Source organism: Polyodon spathula, chromosome 17 (assembly GCF_017654505.1).
Source record: "Polyodon spathula isolate WHYD16114869_AA chromosome 17, ASM1765450v1, whole genome shotgun sequence".
Lineage (NCBI taxonomy): Eukaryota > Metazoa > Chordata > Actinopteri > Acipenseriformes > Polyodontidae > Polyodon > Polyodon spathula.
In genome coordinates, this window is record NC_054550.1 from 8,059,020 (window position 1) to 8,083,643 (window position 24,624).

General features: G+C 36.4%; 1 protein-coding gene across 3 annotated transcripts; it reads right to left on the reverse strand.

Moving 5' to 3' along the window:
• Nucleotides 1-7,992: 7,992 nt before the first annotated feature.
• LOC121330265 (uncharacterized protein C11orf24-like) lies at nt 7,993-20,557 on the reverse strand. 3 transcript variants are annotated; one of them, XM_041276640.1, is made up of 4 exons: nt 20,343-20,557; nt 11,986-12,221; nt 9,819-9,932; nt 7,993-9,407 (listed from the first exon to the last, which is right to left on the reverse strand). In XM_041276640.1, the coding sequence occupies exons 2-4, from the start codon at nt 12,146-12,148 to the stop codon at nt 8,509-8,511; spliced, it is 1,176 nt and encodes a 391-aa protein (XP_041132574.1). In that variant the 5' UTR covers nt 12,149-12,221; nt 20,343-20,557; the 3' UTR covers nt 7,993-8,508. The 3 variants fall into 3 exon arrangements, with proteins under 3 accessions (XP_041132574.1, XP_041132573.1, XP_041132575.1); XM_041276639.1 differs by lacking the exon at nt 20,343-20,557 and adding an exon at nt 18,461-18,706; XM_041276641.1 differs by lacking the exon at nt 20,343-20,557 and adding an exon at nt 13,059-13,075.
• Nucleotides 20,558-24,624: the final 4,067 nt, after the last annotated feature.

Consider the following 24,624-nt stretch of genomic DNA (forward strand, 5'->3'; position numbering starts at 1 on the left):
ATCCTCATTTGGTCCTTTTTATGATCAACTGATTTTTTTTTTTTTGTTGTTGTTGTTGTTTTTTTTCCAAAACAAAACAAAAACATAATATGTCATTTGGTACTTTTTATAAGCAGACACCTTTCTTTGACAAAGTGGTGTTTGTTAAATTGATCTGTAAAGGGTTGGATTAAGTGCAGTTTAAAAATTGCTAAATTATATTTAAAAAAAATATCGTAACTGAGCACATGAATATTAAAACCTTCAGAAGAACAATACTTGAAATAGAAAAAAAAACAAGTTAGAATTAACAACTGTACCCCAAGTTAACCAACATTGTTTAAATACAGCTTTAGTTCTTATTTCTTGCAATTGAAAGCTAAATATTGTGAGACTTTTAATAATTCACATAAATGTTAACAAGGTACCTTTAAGAGTCATTAGTGGGGTTTCGAAAAATATAGCATTACACATCCTCACGTGTTGCTACAACTGTTTAAATAATGTACTTGTAATTTTTCTTTTCATTGTTAACATCCTGACAACATTTGACAGCTTTTTACAATTATAATAACTTTAAAGTCTTTTTCAGAGCTCTTTTCAAAATGGCCGCTCTAGTGCACTGCGGTTTAAGATCTATCCTCTAAATCACTGCAGGAAGAGCAATTTAAAAAAATTGAAAACATAATTACAAATGGTCTGGCTTTTCTCTTCCGTGAGACATCCTGGATCGGTAATGCTGTTCCGTGTTTGACAATGTGGGCAATAATCCTTACACTATTACTAGAGCGGACATTTTGAAAAATATCTTTGAAACAAACTTTAAAGTTTTAAGAGTAAAAAGTCAGGATGTTAACAATGAAAAGAAAAATGACAGGTGCATTATTTAAACAGTTGAAGCAAGATGTAGGACGTATAACGCTATATTGTTTGGAACCCCCATTACTTACTCTTTAAGGGCTGTGAAATTTCTAATTTGGTTAGCTGTGAATTCATATCCCATAGATTTATAACCCAAGGATATGTATTAAAAAAATAACTTGAATATCAAACCATGAAAAACCAAATAACAAGCTTGCTTAATTACAACATGTTTGGCTTTGTGTTGTTTCTTTCATTTTGTAATTCGCTCAAATACTGTATAGATTGTGTTTGTGTGTGTGTGTGTGTGTGTGTGTGTGTGTGTGTGTGTCAATGCAAGCAAAAGGGCCTCTTTGAAACCCAATGGGGGGCATACAGGTACATTTGACAAGGCACTTGTTGAAATATCCCCAGTTGTTTTCATTATCCAATACTAATATTTGAAAATTATACAGAAATAAGCTGCATTAAAGTTTAGGGGACAGGAATAAAAGAAAACCGTCTTGGGTCCTATTTACATTAAGATTGTGTTTTTTTTTTCTTTTACTCTTTTATTACTGAGTTCAATAACATGAGGGAAGATTAGCACAGATTGAGTCTTTAAATGTGTTCTTATTTTCTTGCAGCTATAACATGACACAGTTCTCTTTGTTTCCCTAAACCTATTGTCAGTACAGACAGGCTTTATGCTTACCCACTGGTACTGTATGTTGAGGGTCCCTGTGCTATAGATTAAGCAGGAGCCCCATATATTGAAGGGCTGTGGGGGTTTGGATCCAATGAAGTTTGGTCAAATGTAACCCCACAAAAATAATACACTGTAAAGGTTGTTTCTCTTTGTATTTTTTCTGACTTTCTCGAAAATGCTATCAACTTCAGGATTAAAGTCAGTAGCAAAGCCATAAAATGACTTTATGTTTAAAAAATTAATTAGTTAGCTGATGCATTTTTCAAGTACAGTAAAAGCTATTTTGAATCCATATTTGTGTAAAGTTTATAGTTCCCATATATATATCCCAAGATATTGCTGCTCTAGAAAGAGTACAAAGAAGAGCGACCAGAATTATTCCGGGCTTAAAAGGCATGTCATATGCAGACAGGCTAAAAGAATTGAATCTGTTCAGTCTTGAACAAAGAAGACTACGTGGCGACCTAATTCAAGCATTCAAAATTCTAAAAGGTATTGACAGTATCGACCCAAGGGACTTTTTCAGCCTGAAAAAAGAAACAAGGACCAGGGGTCACAAATGGAGTTTAGAAAAAGGGGCATTCAGAACAGAAAATAGGAGACACTTTTTTACACAGAGAATTGTGAGGGTCTGGAATCAACTCCCCAGTAATGTTGTTGAAGCTGACACCCTGGGATCCTTCAAGAAGCTGCTTGATGAGATTTTGGGATCAATAAGCTACTAACAACCAAACGAGCAAGATGGGCCGAATGGCCTCCTCTCGTTTGTAAACTTTCTTATGTTCTTATGTTCTTATGTTCTTATGTTCTTATATTGACATTGGGGCACAAGCAAACATCATAACAAAGCAAGATGACAAGAAACACATTGTACTTGTCTTCAGTCCTGTAAGGGTTAATAAGAAATGTACCTCAGGAGAGGATGGAATAGATCCTAAGTTATAAGACAAGGACCTCTAGCAACAAATAATAGTAAGATGTCAGAGCTGAAAATACTTAACTCAATATGTTCTTGAATGCTTTCAATTAAAAAAGAAATAGAAAAATAGAACACTAAAACAGACATAGATATAATGTAATTTAATGGGAACATAAAAAATTAGTTCATACTAGACAACAAAGATATTTGGGCCCAACAGCAGTGCACAGCCCTCCAATGATCTCTAGGGTTAGTGAGGTCTCATTGCGAGCTAGTTATTCAATTGATCACAATGCAGCAGATTTTATACTGCCTGCTTTTGCATAACTGAAATGTGAAGCTTGCTGTGTTTTTTATATTTTAAGAGGATAAAGAGACTACAATGCACTGTTTCTTTGTTCGATTTTCAGGTCCCTAGGACCTTTATGCTTTATTTAAAAACAATGGTGCAATTTAGATCTTCCACGTTTTAGATCACTTGAATATATCCCTGCTGTGCCGTGCGTGCGTTACTCCAATTAAACAGGAATCAGCTCTAACTGAAACTATTAAAAGCCTTGTTGGATTCCCATTTATTATAAGTGGTCCCATAATTCAATGCCCCGACGGATTATGGATTTCCTAACAGTACAATCTATCACTGTTTATCACATATTGAACCCATTATATGGACCCTGTGTCGTTCAGCATGAAAGACTGGTTCTGGACTCTGTAACATACAAAGGGATGCAGAGAAAGCACTAATAGCCATATACGGTCTTGCAGCCCCCTGTCCTTGAAGGCTATAATAACTTTCAAATTACTAAAATTGTGTGCTATAACAATAATCTTTGTTCCAGTTCCATCTTTTCCAATTTGCTTTTGGAACAGGAATGAACTCTAAACAAACAAAGGAAATCCAAGTCTGCCATCTGATACACTGCACTGATGACAAATCATGACTGTGTTATGAACGGAATAGCCCTTTTATTTTAGTTTTTGTTACTATGTAGATTTCAGTCCAGGTAATTTTGGAAATATTTTAATTTGGAATCACTACAGAGTGCTGAAAAAAAAAAAAAATATATATATATATATATATATATATATATATATATATATATATATATATAATACTCTATATATTCCTAGTTTATCACCGCTGGTAATATAAAACAAAAACAAGTGTTTCCTTCCATATATTCTGACAACCGCAGGTTTTCTAAATGCATGTATTATATAACTATATAAAGAATTTTGCAGCCGTGTTTTGTATTTCAAGTCTACACATTTTTTCGATGCTTTTTATAGAGATTTAATTTAATTTTATTAATTTTTTGTATTTATTTGGCAGACGCCTTTAACTAAATGATTTTGAGTTGAGTGGCTCTCAATGGCCACAGTTGCAGAACGGACAGTCATTACAGTTGCACACCCTTAGTAAACCCAGTAAGCAATAACATAAGCAGATGTGACAGGGCGGAGGCTGGTTGTGAAATGACAACCCCGCGCACCACAAGCAAGCGTCTTAACCACAATGCAAAAGAGCTGGACACGTCTGCATTTGTGGTTTTAGAGCTTTTAACCTCCTCTCATCTCACTGACAGGGCACAATTTGTAACAGCAGTGTATCATACATCACTGCCTTTTATAAAGACAATGCAATCAAGAATTGTGCAATATTATTAAACAGGGAAGAAATGAAATACTCTGAAAATGTTAAGTAGATTAGCGTTCACTGCGGTGAAATCAGACCATCAGAATATCACAATAAGAAATTATACAACTCCTCTTTTTGCTCTTGTGTATTCTAATGCAATCTTTTTGCGACAGAAATATTCTGTTAGTATCACACTAAACCCTATTTCGATCCTTTTGTCTTCATGTTTACAGGAGAGACGATTAAAACTGTGTTTCACTTGCGGTGGCTGGCTTGGTAAACTGCGGAAAGATCAAATGTAAAATGTCTAATGGTCAATCTATTGTTTCCATGGCTGCCACAAATTCAGTCAAAGTAGAAACACATGTCTTTATAGAGCGCCTGAGTAGAGTAGAACAGTGTTTACTTGTATGGAAAAAAAGGCGCAATGAAACCTGATTTAATGGTCACCTATATTAAGCAGCCTTTGGCATTCCCTTTGATGAAACACACTTCATCATCTCAATACCCCCCCCCCCCCATGTGGATTTTGTAACTCATAAATATTGGCTTTACTGTAATACACACATGCTTTATTGTAGCCAATGTTTCTCATGCCATAATGAAAAACATCTGGGTAGACGCACTCCAAACAAAGACTAACACATTCATGGTGTACAGCTGCTTACCACAAAATCCCTTTCTGCATATTTAACGCTGAAAGTTAAAAACCCAATGTCCCAAAGGCTGTGATTTCCTATTGTCTTGTTTGCAAAAAAAAAAAGTTAAAGAAGGGCTCTGTTAGGCATATAGAAATATAATGGAAACTAAGAAAGTGTACCATGGCCAAGCTGCATGGCTCTGCTGCAAATGACCCGTTTATTACTTGTATGTACTGCCCAGTTACTGCTTGCCACCATTCCAATTTGATTCTTGGTTTTACTTGCACATAACGATAACATATTTCAATATGTTTTGATTTATGTAGATGTAAAACTATAAATGAATCGATTCTTTAATGATCTCCTCTAAATTGAACTACAGGGTGTCTCATCAGTCAAGCTTCGTGGGTATAATTGCTAATATTGGTTGCCTCTTTCAAGTGTGAACTGTTTTTAAAGAAAGAGGAACGAATTCAGATCATTTTGGTTGTGGTCGCCCTAGTGAACAGAGAACATCTGATTTGACATAATGTAAGACATTGCCTATGACGTTGGAATTATGGGACACCTTGACTATAACCATGGATTACACTGGAGTGCCCAAGGCATTCTCCCCTACTGTTTGTAACGTCTCTTTCCAAACCACAGTGCCCTTTTAAAAGTGAAAGGCTGGTTAATGAATTCTCCTGTCTTCATTTGTTTGATTTTCTGTTTTAAGAAGCATGTCTGTGTCTCCTTAACCCTTGAGAAAAGTGGATTTAAAATGCTTAGGCTTGCTATCAAATAAATGCTGAGACAACACACCTGCATGATGTATTTTGGTTTACATTATTCCAATTTTGTTTAAAAGACAATAACATATTTCTTTTTAGGTTCAAAATGCCACAAATATAATATTAACAATAACCAAGGACAAATATCTGGTTCATGTGTTATTGGCATTCAAATAATAGTCTTAATAAAAATTGTTAGGAAATCGTATGAAATCATTAATATACTATAGAATGTTTCTTAGTCTGCAAGCAAGACTTAGACTGGCAGACAACATTTTTGTTAAGTATTTGTTTGAGCGTTATGGGGTTTAGATTTTAATAATACATCACGATCAACAGAGCCCTCTTTTATTCTATGCAAGGTCCAAATACTGCACATTACATTAATGCTGCAGGATTTCTGCCTTTGTGCTGCATTAAAAGAGAATGCACAGTGAACCCAAAATGCGATTTGTCTGAGGAGCACAACTGAATCCCATTAGTCCTGAAATTGCATTTTACTAGCCAATAGTTTAAGTAACTGTTATTAACATTGCATCTGTACGTGTGAATGGAAAAATTATGTTGTTGCCAACATGGTTATAAGTGCTCTGTACCTTCAAAGCATTAAATGATTTAGAAATGAGCCACAATAACTATAGAAATTAATCTTCTTTTCTTTAATTACAGGCAGAAGTGCTCTTGCAGTATTTAATCCTACCCCCCAAAAATCCAGCACAATATACAGCATTTATAGGATTAATGCTGTAAAATATTACAAGATCATTTGCCTCAATTATGTATTCTGATTTAAGCCAGCAGACAGTGGCACAGATTGAGTTTAAGATTGAGTTACACATGACTGATATAATTGGAAAGAATGTGGAGATCAGCTATATCCAGTAAACAGAGATGGTATCTGTTGGCTTACATACAAAGCAGTGTCATACTACAGCATTCACAATGTTTTACCTCCAACATGTATGTTTGTATAGCTATGGACAAAAGTTTTGCATCACCTAGAATTTTAGGATGAGACAATTAAAAAAATAAACAAACTATGAACATTTAGATTTTTTTATTGTAAATCAGACATCTATCAGAAGCCATAATAGTAGTACAGTATTGCATGTTAGATTTCAAAATGTCACATTTTTCAATTTGTCAGTTTTCATTAAGTATATGGGAAAACTACAGCGGTATGTAATTCAATATGCTAATGTAACATTATTCAGTTTCATTCGACTTTATGAAGCAAAATTAGTTAATTACATAGGGTGATGCAAAACTTTTGGCCATAGCTATATTTATGTATGTGGTACAATGGGAGAAATGAAGTGTGGTCAAGATTCTCACAGCTATTTATTCCAAATTTTTCAGACAAAAATTGCTCTAATGACAATTCGGAGTAAACAGTTTTGAGAATGCAGTCCCTATAGTGTGTAACTTTTAATTTCTGAATTGAAACATTTCAAAAGAGGACATACTGTATAAAAAATAAGAATGATATTTCCAGGGCTTTTTTCAGCAAATCATTTATACCCAGTCCTAAAATATGTGCATTTTGGAATACAGAAAAAAGTGTAACATTTTTACTGTAACATTTGAACAAAAACACATTTTAAACAGACATTACCAGAGTAGATGATGTTATTTTTCCTTCAATAAAAGGATTGTGGATATATTAGAAGAGGGGGTTAATAAGGCTTTGCTTTTTGCTTTCTGTTTTTCCACTCTTAAATGTATTTATTTATTTTTAATTTGAGTGACTTTATTTTTATTTTTTATTTTTATTTATTACCCACCCATTTTGGAATATATACAATTATGTTTTCTCTCCTCACCGCATTCACTCCCCACATAGCAGAGACGTTTGGAGGGCATGCAAGTGCCCTCCAATCTCACAAGCCTAAAGCCAGAATCAGCAGAGCTTTAACTGGATGAGCTACTCGGGGGAGCCCCGTTAAATTCAATTCTAGTGCTTGGGAAAGGTGCTGGATTGAAGGCCCTGAAAAACCAAAGTTTATTTGAAGAAGCGTTCACAGCACAGGCCCAACCAAGCTCAGAAGGGAGCCCTCTAAGCGAGAGAGAGAGGTTAGGTTAATTTCCTTGCATATCAAAACCTTGGCCTAGTAACTTATGCTATATCAATGTCTTTTTTTTACGTAAATCTAGTGGTCTGTCGCTTTGGCCCAAGTTTCCTTTTGTTTTACTGGTAATGCAGAGCATTCAAAAGTGGTCGCAACTAGAACATAACAGTTCTGGAATTCTAAAAGCACCTTAAACACAGACTGAAAAAAACTTGGAAAAGCATACTATTGAGTGATCTGCTTACTAGAAACTGGGCTAAAGCCACAGGAACAAACTGCACATACAACCCCTATACAACAGACACAAAATTGACAGGATTTTTAATTACTACTTCACTGGATGTGAAAGGCTGCCCTCAAAATATTAAAATACCGACTAATTCTATGTAAATTTATTGATTAATACATGAATGAAACAGAGAGTATTATTCTACTTTTGTTTTATTGCAAAACCCAGTACAGAAATTAAACAGATGTTAGTTGGCACAATATAGGTATTCAAATCTGAATTATTCCCTGCTTGAGGTTTCTATTAAATTGCAAAGAATCTGTGGCGTTAATAAAACACCCTTAAACACTGGTTCACTGTTCAAGGAATGCACTAAATTGCTCAGTGTCATCCTCTTTTCTTCAAAATGGCTTTAAGCAAACATATTTATAAGGATGCTCTGTGCATAGGTTAGCGTACAACATCCACTTCAACAAACGGAATGTCAAAAACAAAAGAAAGATAAAACACATTCCTATGGCTTTGTCAGCAAGAGAGCAGATTGGCACAATAAATACATGAAAAATCCAAAAGGCAATTATCAACTGCTTTGCCGAGTCAACAGGTAGTCTGGAAGCACTGATGAAGGAAAAACAGAACAAAAAAACCTTTCAAAAACCTTTCAACAAGTGAAAAAAAAAAATCAAAAAGAATTTCAGTACCCAACACCATCACACTCCAGAATCTGCATACATTCCATTGATTAAATAGTCCACCTGTGTATAGTCCTTCTTCTTATAGCTCTCGTAGGCTAGGGAGACAAACAATATGATGGTAAGCAGGAAAAACAACAGTCCAAAGAAAAACACAGCTAAGAGCGAGCTGGTATCCACCAGCTGCATTGTGAGAGGCCCCACGGCAATCAAAACACTGCTATCTGCCACAGTGGTTTTATCTGGGGGGGTTTTTGACATGACTCTTAGCAGAGTTGTGGTTGCTGCACGCTCTGTAGTTGTTGGTGGGTTCAGGACCACTGTTGAAGGTGGTGGTGGCTTCTTGTTGGGTGCAGAAGTATATTCCTGTATGGTCTGGGCTGCCTGCTGTGTAGTTGCTTCAGCAGCAGTGGTTGGAATTACATTACTGGTGGCTTCACTTGCAACGGTTGCATCTACCTCAGGCAGAGGAGCCGATTTACTTTCCTGCTGCACTGGTGGTGTAGATGCAGGGATCACAGAGAGGGTTGTGTGGGTTGCAGGGGACGGCATGCCTGTTGATAACGTGGTTTCCACTGGTGTCTCGTTTAGGGTTGTGTTTGGGGTTGTGCTTGGTACTGCATTAGTAGTGGCAGGTGGGTTCTGCGAGGTAGGGCTGGCTGCAGAAGGTTCAGTGTATATTGTTGTAGTTGCGTTCTGGGGTGGTGGAGATGAATGGCCCATTTCATTTCTAGATTCTGTGGTGTTGAGGCTGATGGAGTTTGTTTGGGACGATCCATTTCTTAGGGATGTCTGGCTTCTTGTGGTGGTTGCTGTGGAATTGGTGGGTGAGGATATAGTAGAAGTGGAGTTTGTTGTAACTGTGACAGTGGGTACTGTTGTTACCAACACTGCTGGCACTTTGGTTGGCAGTATAGCTGCAAAAAAAACAAACAAAACAAAACAAAAAAAACCCAGATATGTTTGCATCTTTGGGAAACTTTCACTCATTGTTGTACAGTAAATATACTGACTCCATTGTTTCGTATTAATATTTGCTGATGACATGAACATTTAATGTTAACCTATTTCCAATTGTTTTAGAAACAGGATATTTAATTGTTAAATGTGAGTTTTACATTTTCATTGCATTGAGATTGTTTATATTCAGTACATGTTTAAATGGTGCTATAGAGTTTACTACCATTTTAATGCAAACAATTGTGATGGAGTTCGTCACATTTCATTGCTTTATTACTAACAAGATACCGAAAGATCAGAATGGAGAGCTGCATGGAATGATATAGTTAAACCTTTATCAAGTTTGCAAAATCCTGGAACTCACATACCTGAGCTTACATCTTTAGCAGTTAGAGTGTAACATAGGGATAGACTGGAACAGTTTAAATAGATGCACTGGCTTGTTGCATTATCAAACACTGGCCAGTTGCATGTTCTGTTACCTGCAACACACAAACAAATAAGTCAAAACAAGACTACACTTTCAAGCAGTTGCTGAATATTCCTTCACAATTATTCTTAATGGTTCTACACATCATAAAACAGGTTCTCTAATTTCGATATATACAAAAAGATAGAAGTTTAAGTTCAAGTCACAGAAAACCATAAACACTCAGCAAAAGAAAATTGTAACACATTGCAACAAAGTAACAGCACCTTATATGGTTGGACCAAGCTCCCAAACAGAAGACAAATGCAAACAATGTTTTCATTACGGGGATGTATAACCCAAATTATTTACAGAGTACATTCTCTCTCTCTATCTGTGACCTCCTCTAATCCTGAGTCCTCTTCACTCCAAGAGTACAGAATGTTCAGAATGTTGGAATTTTTTGGATTTCTCTCCAAGTCCAGTTGATAAGAAGGTATTGATAAGGTTTGGCATCAGTGAAAAAATTGTGCTGGAGCATTTAAAAGCTAAAACAAGCATAAGAATGACTGGTAGAACCGTTGAGTTATTTCCAGTATCTCGTTGCCTTTAATGCAGGACTGGATATAAGAATCTACAAACAGACCTTACTGCAATGTTAAAGAGAGAGACAAAACTGATGCCCGTTATACTTGTCAATTTATTTTTTACCTTGGCCAGAAGGGAAGGCTAGTTCATTTTACCAATGGTATCCAACACCTGGAATGCCAGGTTTACCTAGCCCCAAACTATAAGTTGTTGTTCTTGCTGTGATCAGTCCCAAAACTTCCTCTTAACTCAGCAGGATGCCATTTACATTCTAAACATTCTTTACCATCTGGCCTTTTTCAAAATGGTCACTCTTGTTCCCCAGAGTGGGTAGAAATTCCTCCCGGTTATTTACGATTCTGGACTGGGGTTGAACCGTAACAAACACACATTCTTTCCTTACAAATACAGGGCACCTACACATACTGGGTTGGGGGTATTGAATCTACTCTGAATTGTAATCAAAAGGTGTGGCGAAGCACTTTCCTACCATATTGCATGTTTCCTGATACCCTACACACTGGCTTCACTTCATATTAAGCCTTTTGGAAATCCTATTACTTGAGGGGGCCCATCAAACCCTCAATACTCTTCAGTAGACGCCCTTAGATCAAGCCACTTGTTAAATAATCTCTTGATAGTAAACAAGTATATTTCAGCTGCGGATATCAACTGTATGCCCTGGGTTACAGCTGTGTGTGTGGTGGGGCTTAGTGGCACACTACTTTAATTAGAAAGAACACGTTAAAGTTTTCTAAACAGGACCAGCTCATAAAACAGCACAATTAGGTCTAAAAATCCCTTTTATGTTAAATTTGAAACACATGGCATTGTTAAAATTGCACATCTTAAGGGGGAAGAAGAAAAAAAAAAAAGGAAAATTGCACTTCTGCCAAAATGATTTTATGGATAGATTTAAAAGCACCAGAACAATGTTGTTACGGTTGATTTCTTTTTACCGGATGGTTTATTCACCCCTGATTATGTAGGGAACTTCAAATTGTCTTTTAAAATGGTACAAAAGTAATAAAAAAAAAAAACTCAGAAAAAAAAAGCAGAAAAACATGTACCAAGTACCTGATCCAAGTATTTTGGACACTATGCGGCTTGAAACTCACACTAGCGCTGTACCCAGACCTAGGTTTCAGAACTTCCCTTATTTATGTATATTATTGAAATGACCAGGTGCCAGGAGTTTCAACCATCAGGCCCCTGCTAAATCTGCTCAAAATTGATCACGCTTCTCACTGCTGGAAGTCTTTGTCAAGGTCTTCAACCAATTAGTCGAGACGTTTGTCACAGAATGTATTTAGTTTACTAAGAGGGAGTTGTTTCAAAAGCTGAGGAACACTTTGTACTGCAATTCCAATACTTCTTCAAGGGCACTGTATAAAAGCTGTCAGTTTCAGTTGCCATGGATCAACAGGTCAAAAAAATCTGCGATAGAGGGGTAACAGTGGGACCCCTGTATCCAAGACTGCATTAATTCAGTCTCAAAGGTAATGATTCTATACAGTGATAATGATGTCATGTTTTACCAGTTTCCCTTGTTTCATTACAGGCTCCTGTACACTTTTCAACGTTGTCCACCACTTCCGCTCCCACAATGAGGACTCCTTGAAGCTCTGTATGACTGGAGACACAGACTGTCATGAACAGAGGAAGGATGATACACAGGGAGATCAGGACTCTCAAGGTCATTTTCAGCAGTTACAGGGTATGCGACGAGGTGATGGTCACAGTGTGTTCAACAGATGCTCTGACATTACTGCACCTGCAAGACAAACATATATGTCAATTTGTAGTAAAAAATAAATACAAATGTCATCATTTTGCCAAAGGACAACCCTGCTGTAACTAATTAAACAGTGCCTATCAAGGGGCACCATTTCGTAGAAAGAATTATTCCAGAGAGGTTGCAGTGGGTAGATATATGAATAAACAGAAAGCAATACAAACAATAAATCAAACTGCAGGTAGAAACAGCAAGATAACAACCAGTTAGTTCTTATTGGTCATTTTATGATATTAAACCCACACAGTGTTACAATCACTGCACATGTCCTCCAAAGCAATTCCAAAAACTGCACTACTAAAAAAATAACTCAAGGGCACCATCTAGCATCTTTTATCTGAACTACAGAAGCCAAGTTTTTCAAGGCGTTCTGAACAGATCCTGATCGAAAGAAATCACAGCCAGGCAAATAGGTAAAACAACAATCTATTCACAATCTATAAACAATATTTACTTCACTCTTGTGTGGTACTTTTCAGGGGAATGGGAACAAAAAGCATTGCTAGGTACAATAACTTGGTTTAAATTAAAAAAACATGTTTTATCTGGTTTAAAAGGTGTTTAGAATTTCATCTTGAATCAACTGTTTGAAAATTACAATAATTAACCAAAGAGTAATAGAAATAGGATATAAAAAGGGAGATTCTAGGTGTACCAATAGGAGCTTTCGCTGAATAAATGTTACACCCATATAGCCAAACGTGTTACTTTGGTGATCAAAAGACCAGTAACTGTGAAACTGATTCCGAACTGGATAAAATAAATGCTTTAATCTCACTAAATTGCTGCACTCTTAAAAACCAAAACTGGTGTTACCTGGCCTTGGGTCATATATCAGCTGGCTCAATTGGGCTTGGCTTCTGCTTTTTTGAAGACTACTGAATCAGCATGCCGCCCCACACCCTGCTCCCTCTTTTCTTTCACTTTTGTTTACTCATAGCTTACAATTCTCCTCGGTCAAGCGCACCCCCCCCCCGCCCGCCCCCAGGGTTCACTGCGTGCGCGTCAGTGGCACACACAAAGCGCTCCACAGAGCAGCTCCTCAGACATTTGCTCTGAATGAGCCTCCCTAGAGAGACAGAGCTGTGTGTCTTTAATGAAAGAACACCTCCAAAGGCCTGGGCTGCCTCTGCCTGGTCGACACAAACACCAATGCAGAGCGGGGCCTTCAGTGGGCGGTTTCCCTTACTGCCAAGTCCTAAAATTATTAAAGGATTTTTTTTTTTTTTTAGTTAAAGAAGCCTTAATTTAGGGCCTCTGTAATTGAACAGGAGTGGCATACTTTTCGTTTCATAACTACAATCTGCAACCAATTAAGAGATGCAAGCAGTGCCAGATTCAAAACCCTCATATGTTAGCTTTCTAACTGTTGTGTACACAACTGCGATTACAGTACTCTGTGTGCTGCTGGGTGCTTTGGTCAGGCACCGCCCTGATTTGACACTCCAATCTGTACAGTGAATATGCCCCAATGATTTCAGATGATGGAATATCACAATGGAATGGCCTGGGAACCACTGACACGTCTCTCTGGTGTCACAGGGTTGGAAGCGGAGCTGCGTCACCAAGCCTAACGGTTAACAGTGTGCTGTTTTATGATCCAATCACAACTAAACAGATCCTCCTCAACCCACAATTCAGAGAATGAAATACGTGTGTGTATGTATGTATGTATGTATGTATGTATACATATATATATATACATATATATATATATACATATATATATATATATATATATATATAAATACATATGATATATATATATATATATATATATATATATATATATATATATATATATAATATATATATATATATATATATATATATATATATGATATATATATACATATATTGTATATATATATATTATATTATATATTAAATTTTTACTTTTTTTTTACAGTTTTATTTATATCACCTATAGACGGTACTGTATGTTGGTAACATGCACTATTTAGCATTTTGTTTCATTGCTCCAAACATCCTGGATAGCGTGGTGCTGGACACAATAAAAGAAGGCTAGACTATCTCAGACATCAAAAAGTCTTGAAACTAAATGTGGGAGGACTGAGGAGTCACCACAAAATATATTTCCTAATTATTAGCACATTGCGTAGCATAACAAACATAATCCAGTCATCACAGCAGAGAATTTTTTGGTCAATTTTCTGAAGAATGATGACTCATAAAAGACCCAAAATCAAAAAGGTGCCACTTCTATTTCAAAGCCATTGGAGACAGACGGCTTTTGCTTTGGTTTTTTTTGGGTTTTTTTCTTTTACACACAGACAGAATTCTTCGAAGTGTTTACAGTACGTGGAGATCAAATGCAATTCTCACTTAAACCATACAATAGAATTGAAGGGGCTTTTCTGGAAATCTTTCATCTGCAAAAGTCAAACTGAAATACATGTATTTTATAAAACAACATTTATTAACCAATTAACACACACATTAAAGGCTATGCCCAACAAATAACACTAGGATTACATTTGTATTAAGGTGCAGTTTATAAAAAGTTCCAAATTTAAAAAAGACCACCTTCGTTAAATTAAATGTAGGAACACATTAGTGCTGAAACAAATATCCAAACATTTTTTTATTATTATTTGGCAAAAAAACATGCCCCTGTCATCCAGAATTTACAATAAGTGACTGCTAAATTTGCCCGGCCCATGTAGAAAACCCATAGTTGTCAGGAAATGTGTCTAATCTAATTCGTTTCAACGAGACTTGATTATTTTTAAAAATTCATCTATTCAAGTACTGTTTTTACCTGCAATACACACAATATTTTTGTTTTAACCACTGCATGGAATCCTTTGTCTTGTTGTTAATTCACAAAAAAAAAAAGTAAAAAGTAAAATGTAAGGCCTTCACAACTTATTCTTCTGGGATATTTTTCAGCTTTAACAAAGTGATACATACAGGCTTTGACAACATTTTGCAAATGAACAGATACTGTAATATTCGTCTAAATCTTGAACGGATATCTGAACATGAAAATACAATGTTTGTCCCAACACTAAAAAACACATTTTCAGACCTAAGAGCTGTTATAGCCAAAAACCTTCAGGTAGTCAGTTACATTTTTTACCCCTGCAGTACCTGGCTGCCATTGGCTGTAAAGAGTGTCAGTCATTAGGGGAAGCAGCTGTTAGTTACAGAAAGCAAACAAGTAAAGCTTGCAACAAGTGTATTCTTTTTTAACCTAGTAATAGCATCAGATATCATTAACATGTGCCTTTTGCAAAACTGCACATTTGAGACCTACATACCAAATGGAATCCAATACTGCTCGAGAATATGCCAGACAAATAGTTGGATTAGATTTAAAACCTAGGTCCCATCTGCCTCTCTGTGGTTGTCAAGATCAACGGCTGCTTATTTTCTACCAAAAGGCTTCAAGTCACAGCAATGAGCCCTGCAAGCAGGGTTTTATATACTCACAGCCTATCTTACTCAACAGTGAAAATTGATTATTTACAGGCAAGTGAGTTCATGGTGTAGTATGGGTAATCTTGTATTCAAAGATGTACTTCTGGTTGACACTGAAAACACGTCTGGGAGTTTGAAAAGAGTAACTTGTTTAGGCAGTACTGTACACTACACCCTTCAAAAAGTACATATACTAAACCCTCCCGTGTGTATAATATGTGCCTGAAAGTTCATTATGATATTGTGCAGGGTGGATCAAAACCAGCTATACTCGAGCAGTTCACTGATATGGAAACAATATACACTGTAGTGAAACCATGGGGTGAAAGGATGGGAGGGACTGGCCCCCTGACATTATGAAATCAAGTGACATTTGGGTTTTAGGTTAATCTTTCAATACTTGATGAACTCCTGTTTCTGTCCATAGTTTAACCTTCTAGAAAAATGAAAACAAGTGGCACTTGCTTTCGCATAGCACTACAAATCTGTGCATTTCAATCTGTTTCACCCCCCTATAAATGATACGACTCTGAGAAACATACAATCAACAAACAAACAGTGGGAAACCAGGATTCACTCTAAGGTGCTGTATTTTATTCAGGCCTCCACTGTGACATGTTGTGTGACACACTGCCGTTGTGGATTCTGTCCACTCCCCTGTCCGTGAGATGAGAAGAGGTTAAAAGCTCCAAAACCACAGATGCAAACAGCCCGGCTCTTTTGCTTTGTGTTTTATGTGCTCACTTGCGGTGTGCGGGGTTGCCGATTCGCGGCCAGCCTAAGCACTGTTTCCATAGCGTGATGGATTTGCGATCTGTTCTACATAAAACTTTAGTTCGGAAGGAAGGACTACCTCAACACTCATTATGCCATCTATTAACCAATCAGGTTTCGGATGAGGTTATAGTGGAGAAAAGAAAGGTCACAAAACAGTGAAATTGGGCATGTGGAGTTGCCACTGGTATCAAATACACAACATACTCTGAAGTCAAGTTCAACCCCTAAGGATGGATTTATAGCAAAGTGATTTAATGCTGCTCTTTTATGCTAACCGGAACTGCACCAATGTTGATGTTACCCAAGATGTTTACTCTTGGATTAACAACAGGGTGGAACGGCCAAGGGAGGTGTTGAGATATGGCTGAGCATATATACTCAACATTTAAGTTTTTTTTTTTTACTGTTAACTTTCCTTTGCAGTAGCGTAGACTCTAGCAGAGAAGAAACGATATAGGGTGCTTGTGCTGCTCTTACGCTACTGTACAGAGGAACCGTCCCTGCTACTTTTCAGCACATCTGAACACCAACAACAACATTATGTAGTGCTAAGTCTGAGTCCAACTGTCATACTAAAATAAGTTCATCGGTGCACATCAGGAGCCTTGGTGGCAAGTGTTGGTGCCTATCAGCAGACCCTAAAGCCAAGGGAACACAAAGCCACTTTGTGGCTTGGAACTTGGTTTCAGGAGACTAGGTTTCAGAAGTGGCTTTGTGTTTCTTAAGCTTTAGTTTATTGTATTGCTCACAGTACTGATGCTAAGCAACACATATTTAAATGCTAAGCAACACATATTTTATATAACAAGTATGACAATGAGGCTTGCACAGCAAAGGTACAGCACAAAGGATTCCATAGGGACTTAAAATAACCGACAGCTGCAAGCCTTTATTCTCACAGATACTCTACTGAAAATGATATAGAAAACCGAGTGATTACATACTGCAAGAGGAAAACACAAGTTCTGCATTTGTATTAATTGAGTCTCTCTATCCATACCTAATGTCCCCAAAAACAAATTAAGTATTTAAAGTATTAAATAAAACCAACAACATTAATTTCACTGTCATTGGGATTCATAATTTAAGGATGGCCCAAGTTGCAAGTTGTACTTTTCACTTCTTGTGTGTTATCTATTTTCTTGAATTTACCTGCATAGTGACAATGTTGTGTAACCTGATACAAGGATCATCTTGGGAACTTTCTCTCTGTGTCTGATTTGAAGGGGGATACTTTATTTTCTAAATGTACCAACCCAAGATCTGATTAGTTTTAAATCAAGATTGTGATCTACAGCCTCCACCCCCCACTACACACACACATATGTGTTAACTTTTTTTTTTCCCCCATTACAAATGCCAACAATAGTTTCCAGTTATGTAGACAAGAATCTGGGATAACTTGTGCCCCTGTTCATTTATAAACCCAAAGCTATTGGAAATGGATTACCTATTTCTCTTAGTCAATGAAAGAAATTAAAGTGTGTGTGTGTGTATATATATATATATATATATATATATATATATATATATATATATATATATATATATATATATATAATAGTATAACCTGCGGAACAAAAGGGACATTTAAAAGGGAAAAATATTTTCCCTTCTGATAAAATGCGTATGGGACCCAGCACCCACCTAAACAAACATTTCCAGTAGGACTTAAAAGGTGGTTCTATGTGGTACAACTGTAATGTTTACAGACGTGACTACACCCACACATTTTCATTTATTTTAAGTTTCGATATAATCTTTTCTGTGCACTTTTTGTTACAAATTACAGTGCCAAACACTGATTCATGCTATCAGATTCGTGCTAGTCTGTGGCTACATTTGCTTTTGCTTTTGTTTGTTCATAAACAGATCGTATGATTATTTGCAATAATGCAACAAACACAATTCTGTTTTATGTAATCAAAGACAAAATGTAAATTTAAAGCAAGAATAAAACTGTACTCTTTAATGTCAATTGATATGATGTTTCTTACCGTTGCTCTTTTCATAAATTTGCAGCTCAAGCGTTTTGTTGTCTTTTTTATTTTTATTTTTTAACAAATTGTCATGTGCCATACGGCATCCCAGCTTGTGTGTTACACCAAATCCCAGAAATGCTCACAAAAGTGGTGCTATTCACGATTTTTTCTATACGGCCCAAGCGGTACAGCTGGTTTTCTTCTCTTGCCTGTGTGTAAGGATCAGTTTGATCCTATCTGAAACGTCACCACATGCCTACACGCGGGGCTTGTCATTTTTAAACAGGAACCAAAGGGCGAAGTTTATAGAGAAGCGGAACTGATGCAAGGAAGAAGCGCTCGTACAGCTCATGCCTGGTTTCTGAGTGTGGCAAGAGAGCGAAACGCATAGCTGCAGAAAAAAGATGCACAATGTACCAACAGTAGACGGTGTGACTTTTTACCGTAGTATATTTTTGCAACGTGTGTTATACCAAGGAGCTGTACTGTATACAAGTTTTCTGTTTGTATTTTAGATAAGGAAAATGTAATTTAAAAAAAAATATATTTTATTCATTGCAACAGCACCATACTACATATATTTATTGGTTTTGATGCCGTACCCCGCCTAACCTCATTTTATTGCTGAGGAGTGAACCGCTGAGGTATTTTTATGTAAAATCTACCGTCATAGCAAGCCACCTGGGTGATGGATTTTCTGTTTCATTTTGTATGCACGCCTTGTCAAGTATGACAATGAGGCTTGCACAGCAAAGGTACAGCACAAAGGATTCCATAGGGACTTAAAATAACCGACAGCTGCAAGCCTTTATTCTCACAGATACTCTACTGAAAATGATATAGAAAACCGAGTGATTACATACTGCAAGAGGAAAACACAAGTTCTGCATTTGTATTAATTGAGTCTCTCTATCCATACCTAATGTCCCCAAAAACAAATTAAGTATTTAAAGTATTAAATAAAACCAACAACATTAATTTCACTGTCATTGGGATTCATAATTTAAGGATGGCCCAAGTTGCAAGTTGTACTTTTCACTTCTTGTGTGTTATCTATTTTCTTGAATTTACCTGCATAGTGACAATGTTGTGTAACCTGATACAAGGATCATCTTGGGAACTTTCTCTCTGTGTCTGATTTGAAGGGGGATACTTTATTTTCTAAATGTACCAACCCAAGATCTGATTAGTTTTAAATCAAGATTGTGATCTACAGCCTCCACCCCCCACTACACACACACATATGTGTTAACTTTTTTTTTTCCCCATTACAAATGCCAACAATAGTTTCCTGTTATGTAGACAAGAATCTGGGATAACTTGTGCCCCTGTTCATTTATAAACCCAAAGCTATTGGAAATGGATTACCTATTTCTCTTAGTCAATGAAAGAAATTAAAGTGTGTGTGTGTGTGTATATATATATATATATATATATATATATATATATATATAAATACACGCCGGCGGAAACAAAACATTTGTAAATTTTTTGTCCCTTCTGATAAAGACTATTTTACGCATACCCTGGGTCGTGGGTGGATTTGTTTGTAAAGGTCATCATGTGGTAACTTAAAAGGTGGTTCTATGTGGTACAACTGTAATGTTTACAGACGTGACTACACCCACACATTTTCATTTATTTTAAGTTTCGATGTAATCTTTTCTGTGCACTTTTTGTTACAAATTACAGTGCCAAACACTGATTCATGCTATCAGATTCGTGCTAGTCTGTGGCTACATTTGCTTTTGCTTTTGTTTGTTCATAAACAGATCGTATGATTATTTGCAATAATGCAACAAACACAATTCTGTTTTATGTAATCAAAGACAAAATGTAAATTTAAAGCAAGAATAAAACTGTACTCTTTAATGTCAATTGATATGATGTTACTTACCGTTGCTCTTTTCATAAATTTGCAGCTCAAGCGTTTTGTTGTCTTTTTTATTTTTATTTTTTAACAAATTGTCATGTGCCATACGGCATCCCAGCTTGTGTGTTACACCAAATCCCAGAAATGCTCACAAAAGTGGTGCTATTCACGATTTTTTCTATACGGCCCAAGCGGTACAGCTGGTTTTCTTCTCTTGCCTATGTGTAAGGATCAGTTTGATCCTATCTGAAACGTCACCACATGCCTACACGCGGGGCTTGTCATTTTTAAACAGGAACCAAAGGGCGAAGTTTATAGAGAAGCGGAACTGATGCAAGGAAGAAGCGCTCGTACAGCTCATGCCTGGTTTCTGAGTGTGGCAAGCTCTAGAGAGCGAAACGCATAGCTGCAGAAAAAAGATGCACAATGTACCAACAGTAGACGGTGTGACTTTTTACCGTAGTATATTTTTGCAACGTGTGTTATACCAAGGAGCTAGCCACCTGGGTGATGGATTTTCTGTTTCATTTTGTATGCACGCCTTGTTTTTGTTCAACCTTTTTATTTTGGCACTGTGAGTTATGTTTTGTTAATTTTGATTTATAAAAAATAAGCCTGCGACAGTTCAGTTCTGAGTCTCCTTTCTACTTCCTGACTACCATAGACACTCGGCCCCTCTACCACAGGATCAAATTCTTGGCGGTCAGAACACCCAGAGAACGCACAACTGGGAGGGATATCAACTTGTATTGCACGCAGTTATACTCATTAAAACACTACATGGCAAAATGAACCTCAGAAAGCTCAGTGTTAACTGTAATGATTCTAGGAGGTTTCGCTCTGCACAAAAACTTCCCAACACACCTTAGGCATCTTTTATTTAAATCATATCCCAGCCCCTGAGCTCTGGAACTTCCTGTGAGGCCAGTGCTTTCATGTTGAATTAGTATGTCAATAATAATTAAGTTAATTAAAGAGTTCCACGACATACAGCATCACTTTAATGACTGCATTAGTGGCGATGAGCATTCCTTTCATCCTTTTATATTCACAGCCTGCAGTAGAGCTTGTTGGTTATTTCAAACAACACTGCTGTTCACAGAACAGGGTATTATCTAAAGTGTACGCGGCAGGACAGTGCAATCTGGTGTGTAGCACGAGGACACCGTAGGGAATGCCACAAGTGCATCTCTTCACCATGAAAAGCCCTGTATGATGCCATCTCACTGGAGCTAAGATTATTTCTTATACATTATTTCTCTCCAACCTATGATGTTGCATTACACATCTAATCAGCATAGCATTGGGTTTAGTTTGGAGGTTTAGAGCTAGTTCAGAATTGCGAGAAGGCAGACCAAATATTCCATTAACTGCACTAATTACAGTAAGTGAATATGATCAATCAGATGAAGTACCACGCAACCTTTAACATACAGAGACTTTAAAAAATGTCATGCACCAATAATGATTCATACACCAAGATTGAAATAAATGATTAAATGTGGCTTGGAGAAAATCAAAATGATAAAGACATAGATTGTATAGCAGTTGCCTAAAAGAAACTTAGTGATACATTTAGACAAGCATGTCAATGAGGGGTTGTCTTTGTTCAAAACCAGTGGTTCATTTGTAGTTTATCCTAGATCCGGTACCTTTTTGTCTGACAGGTGAGAATTAAATAGTTTCCAAATGATGAACCTTATGATTTTTTTTTTTTTTTACAAAAAATAACTCTCTCTCTCCCATTATATATATATATATATATATATATATATATATATATATATATATATTATATATACAATAAAAAATGCTTTCTTGTTCCATAAATTGAATGAGAAAAATGTAATGTAACAATATATTTTAGGATACGATGTCTAAGAGTAAGAAAACTACAATCATTCTTATCAACAATATTGTCGTTGCTCCTGTTCATCAGATTACTCAGCCCACCACTCACACTGTTCAAACCTGAAGATTATGTTAAAATATGGATAGGCAAAGGTTGGCATGGAACTACCAACACCAACACCAATAAGGCACGAAACCCTGATCCACAAGCTGAGGGGCACTTAAAACATATATGGGAGATACTGTAAATCAAGTTCAGTACATTAGGTTTATAGAGAAAAAATGTGATCCCTCTTTCTAATTACAAGATCTGGTACTTTTTTTTTTTTTAACAAATGAACCCCCTAAACTGTACAGTAGGTCCAATAAATAAACAAATGTGCAAAATATACAAACTGAAATACCAAGCAATCATGCACAAAAGGATCTGCTAGATACACACTGCCCATAGGATTATATTAGCTTCAGCTTGTACGTCTGTAGCGATACTGCCAAGCTCAGAGAACAGTAACAGGAATTAATGTCATACAGAGCAAATTGTCATTTATTTTCTTTCTTGCAGAGAAATACCAACGATAATCAACAAGGGAAGGTTTCTACATCTGCAACAAGGAAAAGTGTAGTAAAGTGAAAGCATGGTAAAGCAGAGGTAACTGCAGTAAAGAAAATGGAAGAATTGTAAAGCAGGGCAATCTTTCTATTGGAGGAGAGACGGCACTGTAGGAAGTATGGCATTGCTGATTTCTAATATAGTTGCCCGTGGTTTCTCTTCCCCAGTGCAAATATTTCCTTTGATTCAGACTAAAATAGATGTAAATATCTGACTTCATGCATCAACACATAGTTTGTAAATGAGTGTATTGTGTTAGTGAGTCTAGCTTTTATTGAAGTCACTTAAAAGTGCAGTGTCCCACATTCATGTTTTATTTATACTAAACTATTATATTGTGGCTACTTTCTTTTACTATTTTATACCATAGTTTACTCTTTTACTTCAACAGAAACCAGACCTTATTGGCCTTCCTGTTTGTTTAAATTCCCTATAGGTTGTTTAAATTGCAACTCTGTGTCCTAAACAAGCATACACCAGCTGCCAACCATATAAAAGAATGCAGTACAATCCAGAAACACCAGTTTTCTGATATATGTAGTGTGTACTGCAGTATACTATAGCGAACAATAGGTTACAAGCATTTTTGGATGGTACAATGGTACTTTATTTGGCTACCTGCAAAAGCTCAGGCAAGGAAAAGTATTTCTTCATTTCTCAGTGTTTTTGTTCTATATTTTTTTTTTTTTTTTTTTTTTTTTTTTTTTTTTTACAGGCAATACAAATCTGACATCTGCAAAGTAATATTCATACTGAAGTTTCAAATGCAGCCAGAAATGTTGAAAATGTCAGCCATACATTGTAGCCTATATATCACAGTGCAATTCTCACATGCCCCAAAAATGTCAAAAACAAAATGAAAGGCACATGAAAAAGTGATTAAACAACAAATCATTTAAACTTGGATTGAATGGCGATTTGGACGACAGCTCTAAATCCTTGTAGTATTATTATAGTGGGGTGGTCCGCTTGCTCTGTAATTTACTCATCTCACTAACCACAAATTGGCACAAGAAAAAAGCAAGTACTACTAGGTTAAAGAGTAACTCAGTGTGTGACTATCACATTACCATTTTATGATATTTATAACCATTTTGAGTGCTTCTTATTGCCATTGCAATATATCTATCTATCTATATATACACACACACACACACACGTGTGTGTGTGTTTGAAAAAGGAGAACTGCTGTGCACCAAAAGGATTAAAATCAAAAAGAAAAAGAATGTAGGTAAACAAAAATTTGAATGATTGATAAAGAAAATCAATTATATCAGGTCATTTCAGACTAAAAGTCCTTCTTCAGCTGGAGAAAAAAAGCAGTGCGTAAACAAGCTGTGGTTACAAAAAAATACCTGAGGAAGATGACATGAAGACTTCATAATAGAATATTAATTCTAAGAGGTTCCAAAGTGCCTAATTTAAAAAATAATTTAGAACATAAGAAAGTTTACAAATGAGAGGCCATTCGGCTTGTTTGGTTGTTAGTAGCTTATTGATCCCAGAATCTCATCAAGCAGCTTCTTGAAGGATCCCAGGGCGTCAGCTTCAACAACATTACTGAGAGTTGGTTCCAGACTACCACAATTCTGTGTAAAAAAGTGCCTCCTATTTTCTGATTTGAATGCCCCTTTTTCTAATCTCCATTTGTGACCCCTGGTCCTTGTTTCTTTTTTTAGGTCACAAAAGAATGCTTGAATCAGATCGCCTTGTAGTCTTCTTTGTTCAAGACTGAATAGATTCAATTCTTTTAGCCTGTTTGCATATGACATGTCAAACCTGGAATAATTGTGGTCGCTCCTCTTTGCTGTCTTGCTAGAACAACACTATCCTTTTTGCAGCGAT